Raw genomic sequence first — 18,556 nt, forward strand, 5'->3', positions numbered from 1 at the left:
CGCTTGTGTGCAACACAGAGAGACATCACTCATCAGGTCCCCATCACATCTCTTGAGCTCTTCTTAGTTAGTGATGATGAACTGATTTTGGACTTGCCTTTTATACCCTTTAGAGGTGGACRTCTCTGGGATCTTCTGCCTTGTTATTTTATCTCACCTCTTATAAGTCAGGGACAAAATTCCTGAATTTCAGTTGCTATGTTTTCCTTATCTGGCTATTTTCTTATCTTCTTTATGCCTTCACTTTAGGCCAGTTTGTTCCTTCCCTTCTTGTTATTTGGTCATTTGAATGAAATCAAACCTACAGTGCTCTAGAGCAATTAACACATGCTGCTCTTCAGCCCGTGTTGTTTCTCCCGGTTCTTTCACACACGTACACATGCACACATACATACATACATTTCCATTCATATCAGTCTTCATATTTCAGTTACAAATGTCTATACAGTGAGCAGGATAGTTTCTCTACCTAGTTTAAAAGACGAAAGACAAAGAAAAGCAACCCACTGCAGCAAAGGACACTTTCCTCCAGGAATTGTCACCTTTGCCTGCTACTATTGTCCCTTTGCAGTCAGTCAAGGAAGAGTGAAAGGTCTAGTGAGAAAAGGAAGAGACAGTGAGAGGAGGTAGAAAACTGCCAGTAATCTTCATATAACAATCCTAGCACAAAGCAAAAATGGCACTGGAAATTGCTTCTCTCAAGAGAAGGTAGCACAGTGGAAAAAGGCTGCTAATATAACATAATCTTATAAAATATAAAATTATATATGCAACATATAAAATGCAGTGAATATGCATAAACATATAATATACATACATATAATACAAAACCATTGCAGTCCAGCCAGCTGCTTTCATGGGTGCTGCTGGGTCAAGCTATTTCTAGGTTGCTAAATTCCCTGTACTCTAAAATAATTGAAAAAAGTATGTGATGCGTTCTACCCACTAAACCTCATGTAAAGCTACACTTTGTTTCCTCCATTTGGGCATCTTCCTTCTCCTGCTGTGAGAGCTGCAGTGAGGGGTGGGAGGTGAAGGAGGAGACACTCTCACACCCAAAGGGGAAACAGCTTCATTGGCATCATTTCACTTTGCACTGCACAGACCCAGCCCTTAGCAACAGTTTTTGGAAATGTCCAGCTGCGTTTCTAGTTTGTGCAAACTCCCTTCAGGCCAGTTCTTCAGCAAATGAGCCTGTGACATTCTTAGAAGCCACTGCTGAGCAAGAGAAAAATGTGATTTTTTTTCCCAGAAAGTCCTAAAACTTTGCTACCTGTAGGATTTTTTTTTCAAAAGAATGAAGCATGTATCATATCTTGCCAGTCTGCAATTCCTTGTTCCATGCTTTGAGGAGTAGTCAAGGAAGAGATTCCATGAACTTCTGAACTACGATTAACAAGTATTTTCCAACAAGTGTTAATCTTACTAATAGATGAATTGTTAGAATGGAAATTACACTCCTTTCCCACTTAACAAAATCATAGAATCATAGAATCAGTAAGGTTGGAAGGGATCTGTGGAGATCATCTAGTCCAAGCCCCACCCTGCTCAAGCAGGGTCACCTAGAGCATGGTAGACAGGGTTGCATCCAGGTGGGCTTTGAATATCTCCAGAGAAGGAGACTCCACAACCTCTCTGGGCAACTTGGTCCACTGCTCTGTCAATCTCACAGTGAAGAAATTCCTCCTCACATTCAGGCAGAACTTCCTGTGCTTCAATTTCTGCCCATTGCCTCTTATCCCTTTTGCATGGGACAACTGAAAAGAGTTTGTCCTCCTCCCCTTGACACCCTCCCTTCAGGGACTTATCCACATTGATAAGATCCTCCCCCAGGCTGAAGAGGCCCAGCTCTTGCAGCCATTCCTCACAGGGCAGATGCTCCAGCCCTTTCATCATCTTCGTAGCCCTATGCTGGACTCTCAACTTCCAGAGGGACATAATGCCATAGCTACCCCACATATGCATGCCTGCCATTCTCTTTTGCTAGAGTACATTACTTACCTACAACCTTAAAAATTCTATATAAATTATGTTAAAGCCAGGCATGAAAAGTCCATCCATCAAAAAGCCATTAAACTGAGAATCTCACATGAGACAAACATTTTCTTGAGGCTTTTATGCAAATAAGAAGTGGTGTCTTGTCTTCCTTTGATAAGGAATATGAAAATGTATTCAAAGATTTCTGTGTGTGCCATAAAGAGAAGAAAAATTGGTTTGGGTGGTCTTCACATGATCTCTAATGATTTTGCATTGCTGCTTGAATGCAAGTCTGATAGGGCTGAATTTCTCTTTTTGACCTTGAAAAAAAAATCCATTCAAACTAGTACACATTACACCTACATCCACTTCTAGGACCTTCCAGCAAGACGTAAAGTGTCCTGAGTGAAAAGAAAATGTAGACTGTGGAAATGTTTGTGGTTTGTTCATTAAGCTTCTAGACTTGTTGGTTGAAACCTTCATTTCCCTTGCCTGTCCTTTATGCTTCTATTTTGGGGAAGGCCCCTCCTCTAAGGCAAGAAAGTACAATGTTTTAATCTTTTTTGGTCTGCTTTTAGCTTTCCCAGCATGACTTCTAGTTCCAGGAATGGACACAGTGGAACAGCTGTCACCTGGGAGCTAATTTAACTCTGTGTAGCATGCAAATTATCTTTTAAATAATTAGAGATTGCACCTAGCAATGGATTTCCTCACTGATTTGCATTCAGTATGAAGGCTGAAGGTTAACTCCATGATACCGGATTTCCTGACCATAATGTGCCAATGCCGTTTTCAAATTAGTATTAACAACAGGCCCTCAAGATTCTGCTAACTTGAAGAAGTAACCCCTTCCGTTGTGTGCACGAAACTGCCACTAATGGTAATAAGAAGAAAAATAAGGTTTCATTTTGTTGAGAGAAAAGTTCCACTGATTTCTGTACAAGTTCAACACGATTAAAAGCTGCAGAACTTGACCCACAACCAATTTAAAGATGAAAACATTTCTCTCACCTTTTCTCTTCCCCCTGCAGCAAATCTACTTGGTGTAGGAACCCAAGTAGGTTGGTAGGGATCCATCCCCCTAGCCAYGGTGGGAAGCTCCCCACTGGTCTCAGGGAACATGTTCCTGCTTTGGCAGTGCAGTGGCCTGTTCCTTCCACATCTCCTCTGCACAGAGATGTGGGGAGAAGGAAGGGTTGCATCTAGAGTCATCCAAAACCCACTGAAAAAAGGTAGAAATCTCTTATCCCAAGGCCCTGAGAACGTTTGGCCCTGAGAATGCAGCTGCACTTGTCATATTGATTATATTTATTCAGAGACTTTAATAAATTCATAGATTTATGATCTCAGCAGTCAATAATTGAAAAACAGCATAAAATCATCTATTTCCACAGTCACTGGGCTACAAAATCATAGAATCATAGAATCAGTAAGGTTGGAAGGGACCTCTGGAGATCATCTAGTCCAACACCCCTGCTCAAGCAGGGTCACCTAGAGCATGGTAGACAGGGTTGCATCCAGGCAGGCTTTGAGGATCTCCAGAGAAGGAGACTCCACAACCTCTCTGGGCAACTTGGTCCACTGCTCTGTCAATCTCACAGTGAAGAAATTCCCCCTCACATTCACGTGGAACTTCCTCTGGTTCAGTTTGTGCCCATTGCCTCTTGTCCCTTTTGCATGGGACAACTGAAAACAGTTTGTCCCCATCCCCTTGACACCCTCCCTTCAGGCACTTATACACATTGATAAGATCCTCCCTCAGTCTTCTCTTCCCCAGGCTGAAGAGGTCCAGCTCTCGCAGCCGTTCCTCATAGGGCAGATGCTTCAGCTCTCTGGTCATCTTCGTAGCCCTACGCCGGACTCTCAAAATGCACGAGTGTACTTCAGTCTGAAAGTACTGGAAGCTTTTAGTGAGTTAAATACTCCTCTATTACAGTACTTTCACCACTTAGTGAAAGCCTCACATGCTTTTGAACTAAATTTTTTTTTCAGTGGAGCGATGCTTTTAGTTTTCACAGTTAAGCCAGTCAATACTGTATGTGCTGGAACTAATCAATTTTAAAGTTGAAGACCTCTCCTTTCTCCTTCTTCAGCAGCTGGTTTCTATGGACTTTTTAAAGCAGGTCTCAGTGCAATTTTAGAAGTGCCCAGTTAAGATAAATGCCCCTCAGAAAGCTCACCTGCCTTAGCTGAGATCCCAATGATACAGATGTTAATGTGATAATAACAGATATTAGATTTCTCAAAACTTAATGCTTCTCATCCAGCTCCTGCAGCCATACCTACTCCTGATTCTCCACTCCACCTTAATTCAGAGTTACATTTGGGTGAGCTTAGTTTGTTACCTAGCTAAACATGAATTAAAGAGCCAATGTTTTTGTTTCTAACTATACAAACAACAGCTGAAGACAGAGCCTGTTAAGCTAGAAGATGAACACATCCAATTAGATGACTGTCTCCTTTGACCGCACCACAGTGGGATCAACTTCATCCCTCTGACTATTTTATAGAGGCCAAAGTCAACTTGGACAGGCAATATTTATTGACCAAGAAAAGTTTCATCCTCCTTTGTCATTATGCTAAAAGGAAAGAGGCACGATTAGCCATCAGAGACAGTGATGGGTTTTTCAGTCTCCTGCCCCCACGGCAGGCAGCCTCCATCAGGTCCCTTAGCTAGTGTGTTCCTCAGCATAGAGATCTTAAGCTGTGGCTGTCTAGTGCCAGGGCAGTCAAGACTATAGGAGCCAAAGACATATTACCTAAAGCTGAAGATTATGTATTCAAGCCTATTATGTCACCTGGACATTTAGCAGCATTTACTAGGCTAGCTTTGGTATCCACTTCAGGAAGGAGTTTTTGTTATCTTTACTGAGTTAATTTCTCCTAAAGCTGCATCTTGCAAAGGCTGAATTGGAATTTGCACTCCCAAGAGTAAGGCTCTTCCTTGGAGGGAAAAACTTTTCTTCAAGGAAAAAGAAAGCAAATGCCAGTAAGTTTAATATGAAGAATTCCCTATACCTCACTTCTTCAATGCTCTTGGAGGTCTCTGGTGCTTCCTGAAAGCGTTCAAATTCTTCCTGTTGCCACAGGAGCAGATAAAAGGCAGGGTGAGGCAGAGCGCGCCAAAATAGTTCTTATTTTATTTTAAGGCTTGTGGATTTGTTGCTGGTCAGTGGGGCTTCACAGTCCTTCACAAAAGAGCAATGCGCTAAGTTTTGACTGGCAAGCGACACCCTTTTGTGTTCTGCGGAGGTAAAGCTAACTGTAAGACAGTTGCCAAGTTATAGGACGTATCCCTAGAGCACAGGAATCTCCCTCGGCTGCATCCGAAGTGCAAAATAGATAATTAGAAGGGTCTTCTCATACTTGGCAACCAAATGAATGCTCACTGGCATCGTGCCTTTAATATGATAGAAAAGTGCTTCATACGTGCTCCATTCAGTGTTAATGAAATTCAAATTTACTAACATAATGTGTAAAGAGCTGGCCCACTACTTTCTAAAATACTTAAGTCGCTTATGTATCAAATTAGGTGTGAGTGGTTTTCCTACGTGGGATTTTGTAATACTGTATGCACGAATCTGTTTGCAGTCATGACCCGCAGAAGATGCTGGCCACGTCGTGTTGATGAGGCAGTAATCCTGCTAACAAGGCTCCAGCACACATCCTGCCGGCGTGCGGCGGGGGGCGCGGTGAAGGCGGCACCGCTGCAGCGAGCAGCACACGTTCGGGCTGACAGGCAGCAGGAATCCTGTTGGAGGCAACAGCATGATGCCAAGTAGTTTTTAAGTCACCCTTGGGAATTTTCTTTTGCTCAACTACCCCCTTTTTCACATCTCTTCTCAAACCTATAAGCCAGGTTTAGTCTCGGGGTACTGCTGAAGTTAGTAAGATGTTGTATGTTAGACACTTTGTGCATTTAACAATTTGTAAAGCACGGTGACAGACTAACGTATGTGGTAGCAACCAAAGTGCTTTGAATAACGTGTAAAATCTCCCATAAGAGTACTAAGTAAGTGCTCCATTTATATCCCTGTAGAGCATATATGAGAATTGCTTGGATGATGCTACTTCATTTGCGAAGACAGCCCTGTGTATTTATTGGTATGTCACGTGTAGTACCTCATTGACTTGCAGAGGTCACAAAGTTATCAGGATGGTTGGCTGCTTAATGCACTTTATGACAGGTGACTTCTTCTGGTGTTGTCAAAGTTAAAGAAAAGGGTTTCCACCTGCTGTTTTGTTGTCTGGGGAGGGCTTCCTTCAGGGTACGGTTTGATCAGGTTCCCAAGGCTGGTCAAAATAAGAAGAGGAATCAGTAGTTCAGGGGGGTATCTGGCTACGTCTGCATTAATGATTCAGTTCGTACCAGAAATGTGCTTTCAAACATCTAGGCTTCAGTTTGCATCGTGGAGCAATCTTGGTGAAGATAGGCTAGATGTCTTGTAGAAGAAGCTGAACTTTAAGATACACTTCAGGAGTGGCCCCCAACTGCACACACCAGGAGACCAGGAGATAAGGCTGTGAAGCAGTCCCAGAAGGCAGGGTAGATTTTAAAGGTTGGTTAGTGGAGAAACCTTTCAGGCTCAGTCATCCAACCTGAGCTCAGAAAATAACTTTGGTACTTTCCTTTTTATAACTTGGCTTCCAATTTTTTAAGGACTTGTCTGACTCACTTGACAATCTGTCCTTTATCCAGCACAGTGGTCTCAAGGAGAGCCAGGAGGAGCATCCAGTCATCACAACAGAGCAAAGTGATTATTTGCTGCAATACCCACACATGGGACAAAAAGCACAGTGGATTTTGCTTAAATGTAGTGACGAAGGACTTTTTTTTTTTTTGCCTCAGTGCCAGAATAGCAGATATGATTCAGTGCTCACGTATAAGGGAACAAGCAAAGCATAGATGTGTAGAGCCACAGTGATCCACTTCAGATGTAGGCTAGAAGATCAGTGTTGAGTGCTGTTAGCATAGAGGCATGAAAACAGGCCAGCATTCCTCTTCTCATATGCACCCAGACCACTGTATATATTTCTTATTTTTTAGAATGTGGATTTACACAAAAAAAATAAGCATCTGCTGCTCAGTCATGTTTAGACAGAGGTACATCTGGGCATCCCCACAACCAGAAGTTTAGGCTTTCAGAGCAAAGCGGTGCAGGGTTAGATGGCAACTACGTGACAGTTCTTTGGGGTCTTCTGTAGACATAGGTGTGCAAATCTTGTGCACCTCCCAGGTACTGTTTTATTGCAAAATTTCAGTTTTATTCTCAGGCCTGAGCTCGCTACCAAAACCAGCCTGACATGGGTCTCTAGATCTTACTGACTTGCAATAGGATACACTGCTCCCATGCAGAAATGCCTAAAAGGAGTCCAACTCTCATTCACTAAGATGAGTTGGAAAATTTCACTCAGAACCTATAAACCTGGATGATATCACTTGACGCATCTGTAGTTGTTCTCTTTAGATGTTCTCATTTATACTCACATTAATTTTTTGTGTATTACTTATGCAGGCTAAGTGCTGGAAATACTTTTAATCAGTACAAATAACATTTACTTCCTTTAAAGTAACCACTTGACTTTCCTGCTTCAGTTCAATTCACACATCATAGTGCTACTTGCATTAAGCTAAAAGTGATTAAATAATCGATGTCATTTTATGAAGGTTTAAGCTGAAACCTCCCACTGGATTCTTTAATGGCACAATTTTAATAAATCTGGCAATATAACAGAGAAATTAGGGAAAACCTGAACATTTTCCTTTTTTAAATATTATTTTTAAAAGCACTAGGTAAAGATATGAATTTAAGACGATTTATGCCCTGAATAATCAGAGTTCGTTTAAACATGAAATAAATGCTACATACAAAGGATAGTTTTAGACCAGGCTTTCAAAAAACCAAGAGCGGTTGTTTATTAAAAGAAATGCTAGAATGCATCGCTGTCTGGCATGTGATGGATCGGTCCATGACATGAGCACACCGCAGTTACAGCTAGGGGATTCCACCTATTCCACCATAGGCTTTTTGTTCATCATGCAAACCATGAGACTTCTCTCCCGCAGGTGAGGAAAAAAAAAAAGGATAAGAAAGAATAGGTGGCAGGTAATGAGCGTGCTTAAGAGGGGCTAATGCTACTCTACACTTCACAGCCTAATTAGAGGAAAATTCATGTGCTTTTTATGAAAATAGAGCCGGAATAAGGGAAAAGGAACACAAGAAGGGGTATTAAAGCACTAACAGCTTTTTTTTTTTTTTTTTCCTGCCTGAATTAAATGCTAACCTCAAGGTACACCGGTAAAACTGTACTTACCTAACAAATCAATGTAAATAACAGACCTCGTTAGGTGGCTTTAGATTTATATATATTTAATTAACGTAGTTTTTAAGGAACAGCTAACTTGCTAATGACAAGCTAGGTTACTAAGAAACCCCATGTCCAAATTAGTAAGGAAAGGCTAGTCAACTAAGTCTTACCATATTAATTTGCAGTCGAACCTTGCTGATTCATATTAACAATTATGGAAACAATTACGAATGGCTGAACTCTGCGAATTAATAAACAAGAAATTGCAGAAAAGCAATCATACCACTTCATACAGCACATTTATTGACTTTGTGAGTCAGATTTAATTTCCTTTTAATTGTTTTTCATAATACATTACATGTGATAAAGTATTGTGTGAAAAAATGCAATAAACCTTACTTCAGGGTCAGACATAATTTTCTTGTACAAACAGCAGGCAGCAATGATTTTATACCAACTTTAAAAAGCACAGAGTTTAGAAAGTTTAAAAAGTAGTTTAGCAAGGATTAGCTAGCTATCAGTGACTGCTACTATTTAGTGAAATAAATAAACTTTACGAAATGCCAGTGCTGAAATATTGAAGAACATCTCTCTAGGATACTTAGAATAGGAAAGAATTGTAGTATTTCAACATGAAGCAAGTATTGCTAAAATTTGTTTTCTAATGGGGCCCATAGATCATGAAACTTTATGACCTGGAAATGTAACATTTCTAGCATATTAGAGAAAATAAATGACTTGTCAGTCAAGATGGATAACCAGCCTTTGCAAACTGAAGTTGCTGGCAAGCAATACACATAAGTATATTACAAACCGTGACCCAAATCCCATTCATGTCAGCATGTCTCTGCAGTGACTTCAGTGGGGTTTTACACTGGGCCCTGGGGGATCAGGCTGGTCCTCCAGGAGGTCTGGATTCAGTGGCCATTTTTCTTAAGCAAGAACTGCAGGATGAGCTACACTGAGCTACGTCTTGCTACTGCAGCTACAGAAAAAAGGGCTTTATGTACCTCAGATTTTAGATCAGTTGTCTTTCAAATTAAAGACCTTGCTGGTTTGATCATAGTCCTGTTAAAAATAATAAATAAGCACAGACTTCCTATCTGATTTATTTATATCTGTTGAAAAAGTGCAAGAGAAATGTCTGCTTATGAATTAGTGTAGCATATCATTATTTTGTAAATCTGCCCAGTAAAATAAATCATAGAGCCAGATTCAGTGTCCATTAAAGTCTACTGATCTCACTAATGGTTAGGTCAGAGCAGAAGCAGCCCGAGATTAGTGAATTTAACAGAGGTGCCTAAAATGCACTGACCACTAGGTGTTCAGTGACTAGAACTGCAGAGTAATGAGTTAAGCATCTCTCTTGCTACACCCATGCTGGTTTTTCACCATTTGTTTCATTGTGCAGCAATTGTAAGTAAATCTTCAGAAATAACAAAACAGGGAATGTTTTACGTTCGTGATTTAAGAAAAAAATGCTTTCCGCTGATGCGTTATGGGAGTTTATGCAAATTAGTCTTGCTTCATATCTACATATATGAGCTGTCTTTTGAAATTGTTGGTCAGCTGATATTTAGGAGGAAATATTCTGTGTTTTTATTTATGCTGTCATTCATTATTATCGGCAAGTAAATTTCTACTGTATGATTCCTGGTTTGGCTATGCAAGGAATAGCTTAGAAATATACTCTTATCCTTTGCTGGAATCATCATCGTATCTTTCTAATTAATAGTCTTAAACATATGCATATATTCTCCCCAAAACAACACATCTTCTCTTTTCCTGGCAAAATGGGACCTTTCTTCTTAGGTGCATTTTTGTCAGAGACAAGACACAGGTACCTTCATAGGTACTTCTAGCACAACTAAAGTTATACTTGAGCCCTTGGCAGCCATACAATTGCTTCAGTTTCATCTGTGTTTGTCCTACTGTTTTGGTTCATGTTATTTTTTAACAGGAAGAGTTTCCCTCTTACTGAATATACAGTGGCAAAATTGAGGAGAAGGAATGAAGAACATATTGAAGCAAAGCCACATGGGCACTTGTATAGCTTCTTCCAGCACGTGCCGAAAGCGTCAATGAGAAAGTCAGCTGCCATGAACTGGCAAGATCACTATAAGTTTAAAGAGTCTAAACAGGTTAAGAAATGGCTTAGAATATTTTGCAGTCTGAATATTTGAGAACTGATACAGTATCTTCCAGATGAAGAGAGATTTGCATTTCAAGCATTACATTTCTTCTTAAAAAAAAAAAAGAAAGAAAGAAAGAAAGAAATTACACCAGAAAATGAAAATCTAGTTTGGATATTCACTATATTGTACTAAGCATGGGAAGCTACAGAGAAGAAAGGGGATTTTGAACTCATCCGCTGTAAATCTGAGTAGTGCATCAGTGACTCCATCTTATTTTGTGTCAGAAAATTTTGAGCCAGAAAGGAAACAGAGAAAGCCTATGCTAGGTTTACTGTCTGCTGGTAGTCACATAAGGTACGTAAACCTGAGTAGCCAAGAGGAGACAGTGATCGGCTGTATTAGGCTGATGTGTATCATGTCTTCAGCACACTGGTAGCACATTCTGATTACAAGCAATTTACTCTGCATTTATAAACTGTAAACTGTCCAGAATGATGGATATTTTGCCACCTAAGATCTAAGAGGTACCACAGCGTAAGTAAAACAGCACAGGATAATCCATGATGGACTCAGATAGCTCTGTTGACTGGCAACACTTAGAAAAGTAAGTCCTCCTCTTACTTCTGTCTTAAGGACAAGAACCAAGGTAGTGTTGGGGCCGCTCTGACAACCAACGAACTACATGTGCGTGCACTTACGGTGCGGGACGGTAGGAAAAGGGTCCTGCTGAGGTTAATGGAATGCAAGCCAAGTCATTAGGGAATTTTAGACTGCCTTATTCAGAAAGGAGCACAGATTCCTCAGATTTCAAGAGACTCATACTAAGCCTGATGATTTAGAGGCATTTAACACCTTCTTTGAAATGAAAGTTACAGATTCAAACCACTTCATAGATTGTCTGAGATGCTGAACCTACATTCTTCCTGTGCGTGCACTTGCATGCATGTGTGTATGAGTATATACGTGTGTGTGTGTGTGTGTGTGTGTGTGTGCATGCGTGTGTGCATATGCATGCATATGCATGAAACAGTAGTGCTACTGGGCAAGCAAGGAAATCGAATTTGTTTTTAGTGTTGTTGTTTCCATAAAAGTTATAGGTAGCAAGAGAACACCAAGAACAGACACAGCATCATCAAAAGCTTTAGTTAATAACCTAACAGTAATCTGTGGAAGAATTTTTTTCAAAGGCATCATCACAAGGAACTGGTGCCCACCTACCTTCTGAGCTTTCAAAAATCCCCCCCACTTTGTCCCAGTCTCAGAGCAGAAAGAGATTACGGATAGCATAAGAAAAGGCAGTGGAGAATGTTCTGCTGATTAGGTCCATCGGTGAAAATCTCTTCACTGGATTCTGCACTGGGGGATATCTGTCTCAGCCCGCTCATGAGTCCTGGTAATTTAGTAAGGTCATCGGCAGGAAGGGATTATTCCACAGTATTTTAATGAGCCATCAGGTCTGCATTTCCAAGTGAATAAGGTGTGCCCACAGGCACAGTGGCACCAGTTATCTCTGCTGTCATCTGGTTCATAGAAGAAAAGGAATTAAAGTACTTAAAAACGTATTACTATCCTCATATTAAAAAGAAAAACACTGTTTTTAGGCTATAACAATGAGATTTACTTACATATGAAAAGGAATACGAAAATTAAACCTTGATTTTTTTTTGCCATTTTAGTGTGTTCCTATCACTGTTTTGAGTTTCTCTTTCCACTAGTGATTTTTTTTGAGAGGATCTCAGGATTTCAGTAGCTGAGATTTTCCAAGAAAATTATCAAATATGAAAAATGTAATGACAAGGAAACACAATTGACAACAATCCTCCTAAGCACAGCTGATAAGAAATTATACGATATAATATAAATGTAAATTATTCAGGCCTCGTCTTGTTTCATTTTCATGAAGGGAAGCCCAAACTGCCAAAGTTTGGAAAACATTACAGTGGTGGAGTAAAGCTAGTCTGTATTAGTATTACAGTTAAGCCACACTTGCAGATGGTATAGATCGTGTCTACCAGAATAGATAAAATCTGGCTACAGAGCTAGTCTTCACCTTTCTGCCGTTGCTTTTTTGCTGTGGGACTTTGCCTCTTTCTGCTCCGCTGATATTTTTTTTCCAAAACGTTATTTCTTGCCTTTTATTTTTGTCGTAAGAACTGTGTGTGTTACTCTTAAGGTTTTCAAAACAGCTTTTAGAATCAACTATAGAGCTCATGCCTGTTACAACTGATGGGCATGACAGAAATGTTGCCACGGGTAAGTGGCAAGTCCTCGCTGTCCTTGCTTTGGAGTGCTGGTATGCATCAGAGAAGTACTGTAGCCTCATAACTAGCTTTCATGTAGACAAAAATGCTGTTCTTTGAGAGTGGTGTGTAGTTGCAAATTAAATGAGAGTCTGGAGAGTAAATATAGATAGCGCTCAGACTGAAATTCATTTGCATGCATATTCCATGTTTGCTTGCTCGCAGTGGCCAACTTTTCTCTCTCTCTCTCTCTCTCTCTCTCTCTTTTTTTTTTTAATGCTGTAGCTCTAAAAGGGAAAGATTCCATTTCTTTTGTATAGGATGCCACTAAATATTTTCCTCCTTCTTCCCTTTCATCTAATGTAGGCTATGCATCGCAAATGAGGCAGAACCTACTTTAAATACTGTTTGTCAATGAAAAGTGAGAACAGCTTCCTAGCAACAGAAAGGATGTCGGTCATTGTCTTCAAAAGGAGACCATTTCATCCCACCTAGTTACAAATGCCTTCCAATGATAGCTTCTGTAGCTATAAAAGTCTACCAGCAGGGGATCCCCCCCAACCCCGTTAGGAAGTGACCAAGTTTGAAAAACTCGTTATGCTCCTGGCAAACACTGTCGTTTTGTACATATTTAGCCTGATCACTCTGGCAGGTTCTGAAAGACTAAATGGTGTAAACACATGTGGCAGATGTCGCTCTCATGATAGCTGAGGAGCCTTTGAGGCTCTCTTGGTAGCATGCCAGCTCCATGTTGTGCACTGAGGAGCACTCTACTTTCAAGCCTTCTACTGCTTGCCCTCAGGGACTACTGTTGAAGTGGTAATAAAATTCAGAATGAGCCCCAGAAAGTCAACTTGTTGGTTTGGCTTTTTTTTTTTCATTATTAAACTTCACTTTAGCAGCCTAATGTAAATCTGCTTTCTCAAATCACCACATGTTCCCTTAGGAAGGTGCTTCTATCTAAAAAATAGRTAAAAATGCAGAGCCAGTCAAGAAAGTGAACTGATTGTATCTTTAGATTGTCTTTGATGGTTATGGTTCTTCAGGTGAAGAGAAATAAAGGAAATCTGGGAGTAAATGCTTGCATACCAATAGCTCCTCTTGTCAGACTAACTGGAAAATACAGACATTTTCCTTTCCTCAAATAAGGGCATTTTATTTGCGTCTAATACTGTAAACTGGTGACAAACATCAGATTTTAAGCTCCAAATCTGAGAATACCGAGATGAGCAGTTAAAGCTGCACTTATTAGCCAAACTGGTAATGATAGCAATAATACACAGCATCCCTAAAGCATTTTATAAAGACCGCTTAATACTCACAACGTTGCAGTAAGGTAGGTGAAAAACTTAATTAAGGCAATGCAGTTAAAAGATTTGCCTCAATCGAGATATGAAATCACTATCAGAGTCAGAATTACAACCAAGATGCTAGCTTTAAAAGATAAAATAAAATGTTTGGCCAGTGAAACATGGCTTTTAGCAGGGCATATCAGTAAAATAGAGAGTCTTTAAATATCTTTGTGTTTTCTAGTATGTAATCCCCCCTCCGACCCCCCTTTTCCCAGCTTTGGTATCTAGTACCAACATGAAGTTAAAAGTTTGGGTTCGGGGGCTCGTAGGGGTTTTCTGAAATTGAAGTTTGTTTAAATATTTGGGGAATGTTTTCTAGCTCTCTGTACATATTATAGGTATATAATTAAATAATGATACTTAGAGCTGAGCTCATCTTTTCTAACATCCAAATGAATAGGTGATATCAGTCCTGGCAACATGCTACCAGCCTGCTGCTAGAGACTTCTACTAGGCTGGACAGCATTTGCCATAACAACAACACAGGCTTTGCAATAGCACCAATAAATATTGATACTACGGAGACATCTAACCGAGGGAGTCCCAGTGCAGCGGTTACCGTGCCAGTCTGGAAGAGGGGTAGCCCGGCCCCTGAGAGCCTGTGATACCAGGAGAAGCACAGATGAAGGGAGCAAGGTGAAGGGGAGCGGAGAAAGTGCACGATGGGACGAGCATGTGGGGAAAATAAAAAAGGTACCTAGTAGCAAGTCTCTGAAGCATGAGGCATTAGCAACAGCTGACGTTTCATTCAAAGAGCAGGAAGGGGAAAATAATACAGTCTGGGGRGGAAAAAAACATCCCACGCTAAAAGGAAACTGCACAGTAGTTTTTGTGGAGACGAGAATGTCAGAATTGCTGTTGAATGCGTTTATCTCCTTCTCCTTTGCTTTATCCAGTTGCTCATTTACCAAGCGCGCGTCCGAAGCAGGCGGCAGCGCAGCCTTGCTCGCAGCAGTCCCGSGGATATCGCTAGCTGCGCTGCCAAGGGCAGGAGCACCCGGACGCCGCCGCCTCCCTCGCTCCCGCTGCTCCCAGCGAGCCCGCTGGCCTCGGGTTAGGCATGGCTTGGATGGATGCGTTGCGCCTCCTAACTCCAGCTAGCGCTAACAAGAATTGCACACATGCAGAGCATCTGTACTAACAGATTACTGAAACCACAAACATTATTTTTCGTTCTAGAGGGAATGGAAAGAAACCATAGCTTTGTAATCTAGCTGCTTCAATTATATTCAGAGCATTAAGATTTTACATCCAGTCATCCAGGTCCGCTCAGTCCTTTTACTACTTTTTCACAGGGGAATGTTGTCATGAATGCTGGCACCGAAAGAAAAAGAAGGTACAAGAGCTTCCTCTTAGAACTGGTTCAATTTAGCGTCAGTGCACTAGTGCAAAGAACATATTGCAACACTGTGGTGGCCTGTTTTTCTGCCCTTTATTAATCCAGAAACCTTAATGATGAACAACATTTGTGTCATTGTCTACACAAATTTAATTTGTTTATGCAGCAGTTCAGTTAATCCTGCAATCTGCTTTTCTCAAATGAGGACAGATAATGGAGACACCGTTCTTTACAGGTCTTCAGGCTTTTAAATTCTGATAAAATCAGGATTCTTCACTGGGTCTTGCCACAGCTCTGAATTAAGCCACTTTAAATGTAATTACTGAAGCTGGCTGTACATCAGGAACATCCATTAAAAGAATTGATTGACCATGCTGTTACGGGAGGCATTTTATGAACAAACGATCATGATGGGTCCAGAACTGTAATTTATAAAGGCAAAAAAGCAGGTAAATACTTTATTAGTGGTTAATGAGAGCTTCACAAGACAACTGAATTTCTTCTTTTTTAACCAGCTACTTCAGGGAACCTTGGTGTATGGCCATCTATCACGATCGGTTTATTGATCTTAAGAACGAACTGCGCCAAATCCTAATGACGAGTGAGGTGAGAAAAATGACTGGAGAGGGCATTTTATTATTTGGGTAATTTGTTAGTGTTGTTCATTTTGGTTTCTTTCCCTATCTTTCTCCTAAAGCTGTACATTTCTGTTCTGCTGGTGTCTTTGGGAAATCTGAACATATTCTATACCTAACAGAGGGATTTCACCAAGTTCAGCATATGTTCCATGTTTCAGCATATGTTTCAGCAGTTTTGTTATTTTTACATATTTTCAAATTTACCAGCAGAACTTCTAATTAAGTTACTTTGTTTTCTTATGCATTTTTGCATTATATATGCCATTTAGTACAACTCCCTAGCAAAATCTGTAAGTTTATGCATTCAGTCATCACTAAAAAAAACATTTCATAATATGAATACACTACATACCATCCTAAACTATCTGGACCTATGAGAAGTATATCTTTCAACATCTATCTACCGCTTTTGGGAATGACTTTTGCAGCTGATAGAGGGAAATCAACTGTTTTTTCCAGTTATAACTGGATTTCCTGAGTAAGGATGAAACGAAAATGTTAATGCTGCAGCTTCAGCCTTAGCACTGTAGACCTCAGCATAAAGGCTCAGGAGTCCGTAACTTTGCCTTCTCAAAATCTAAAGCACGCTGCTTTGCATGAGAGGCACCCACAGACTACAGCAGATTTCTAACAGTTTTAAAACATCCCTCCTCTCCCCCAAATAAGAATTTCTGACTTACCTAAAACATAATTGCAGTCTGAGTCCTGATACTTTCAACCCACTATTTGGGACCAATTTACCCTACTTCTCCTCATGCTGCTTTTGCTTTTGTTTTATATTCTGAAGTTCTGTGTGCCGGCATTTTTTAAGCCTTCACTCTGCAGAATTTTTAACAGTGTAGGGAATGAACAGAATGAACTATAAGAGGACACAAAACGAAGGCACACCGAGTGGACTGTAGCCCACTCATTTATATGGCCAAAACTGTGGTGTGCTGTCATGTGTCACAGCTGTAGCTACACAAATGCCCGACCCCAGCCTCCTCCCAGAAGGGCTAGATGCAATTTTCCTTCTATTGTCATGATATAGAAGGTGCCTCAGTGCAGTTTTATTACAGATTCTCTTGAAAGACATTTGTAAAAGAACATAAAATGAAATTCTGTGCCGAACGGGAGGCCTGATGAGAAGTGTTTTTTCCTGACATCATTCAGCCATGCTTCACATGCTGCAAATGTGAACAAGTTGAGAGAAAGGGGAATTGGTGTCCTCCAGATATCAGAATTGAAGACTCACTTGCCTCACCCTTTTCTTGTGGCAGCAATCCTGCCACAAATTGACACAAAAATAGTCTCAATGAACTCGCTGAAAATACCTCTATGAGTCAGAGTTGTTTACATGAACATACATTACTGCATCTGTGTCATTACTTTCTAGTTTCTACCTTTTTATTCTGATTTTCTTCACAGTGGTTCTAACTACCATTGCATTTACTAAATGTCGCACATGCACCTATGGAATATACTGTAAGAGTCTTGAAATTGGCTGTATTTCTGTACAGAGCAAAAGACCTGCTGGCTTTATTTCCTGTGGCTGACGCTGTAGCTCATTTAAGCATGCAGACAAACTAGAAGTGAAATGTAAAAGCAAAGAAAAGAAAATGACCCATCTGAAAGAGCTGAACCTAAAAACTGTGCATGTAAATGTACAGAAGGCAGACAGTTCTAGTTACCAGTACCACAGAAACTTGAGTTCGGTCTCATACTCAGGGATAACATCTAAGTAAGCATATGCTAGTCATAGGAAGTCGTAATAGGAAAGAGCTACAGCTGGTCTGGGGGCTAATTCTGTCTTAAGCTGTGCATCAAAATTTTCACCTCAACATTGCCTTTAATTTATGACTTGGGTACAGGATGTTCTCACGCGTCATCGAAAGCCGAGCGATCACGCTTGGCATGTTTACCCTCCTGCAGGACCGCAAACATGTGTTTATTTCAACATGCAGCGCTTCAGCTATGCAAACATGCAGATGGCAGAGCTGCATTTCTACACCTACATCAGCTGCTGAAGCGTTACTGTGGGGCGCACATGTGCACCGTAAGATTTTCTGGAAAAGGCACTCGTGCTCGATAAGAAATAATGGTCTGATTTTCAAATAGCAGCTGGGGCTGCTCTGGGAAAAAAAAAAAAAAAGACACAAAAAAACGGAAGGAGCTGGTAAATTAGACCGCAGGCTCTGATGTATCGGGGGCTGAAGCCCTCCCGACGGCGAGCCAAAGGGTGGGGACAGGAGGGTGCCAGCGGGCGGGCACCACACAGTGTCACCCCTCTGCCACCTCGCCTTGCAGGTAGGCGCCGGCGCGGAGCAGGTCTGGCGCTGCCCGGACGACGGCGATGACGAGGCAGACGAGACACCGCGGCGGCTCCTAGAGAGGCACCTGGCGGAGACAGGCTTCGAGCGGCGGGCGGCGGGCCGCATCCTGGCCTACCTGCGCCGCCACGGCCGCCACCTGCCCATGTACGCGCTGCCGCCCGCCGGCGGCCGCTGAGGGGCCGCGGCGCCCCCGCCCCGCCCCGCTCCGCCCCGCTCAACAGATGGCACGTGAGGTTTGAATACCGCGGCGCGGC

General features: G+C 41.3%; 2 protein-coding genes across 2 annotated transcripts in view; both read left to right on the top strand.

The window, feature by feature from the left end:
• The window catches only part of LOC146588076 (cilia- and flagella-associated protein 61-like), a gene marked incomplete at its 5' end in the record, with an annotated part of 91,569 nt that extends 74,549 nt beyond the window's left edge, over window positions 1–17,020 (top strand). Inside the window, 2 exons of the mRNA XM_085318590.1 lie at window positions 15,868–15,960; window positions 16,963–17,020. Of these exons, the coding sequence (XP_085174716.1) occupies window positions 15,868–15,960; window positions 16,963–17,020 (151 nt within the window). The remainder of the gene's footprint in view (window positions 1–15,867; window positions 15,961–16,962) is intronic.
• Window positions 17,021–18,016: 996 nt separating this feature from the next.
• Window positions 18,017–18,556, top strand: part of LOC146588077 (insulinoma-associated protein 1-like) — a 4,006-nt gene continuing 3,466 nt past the window's right edge. The window contains exons 1-2 of the mRNA XM_085318589.1: window positions 18,017–18,025; window positions 18,277–18,446. Coding sequence (XP_085174715.1) covers window positions 18,017–18,025; window positions 18,277–18,446 — 179 coding nt within the window. The remainder of the gene's footprint in view (window positions 18,026–18,276; window positions 18,447–18,556) is intronic.

The sequence above is a fragment of the Rhea americana genome, unplaced genomic scaffold, assembly GCF_003343005.1.
Source record: "Rhea americana isolate MKP2758 unplaced genomic scaffold, rheAme1 scaffold_542, whole genome shotgun sequence".
NCBI classification, from domain to species: Eukaryota; Metazoa; Chordata; class Aves; order Rheiformes; family Rheidae; genus Rhea; species Rhea americana.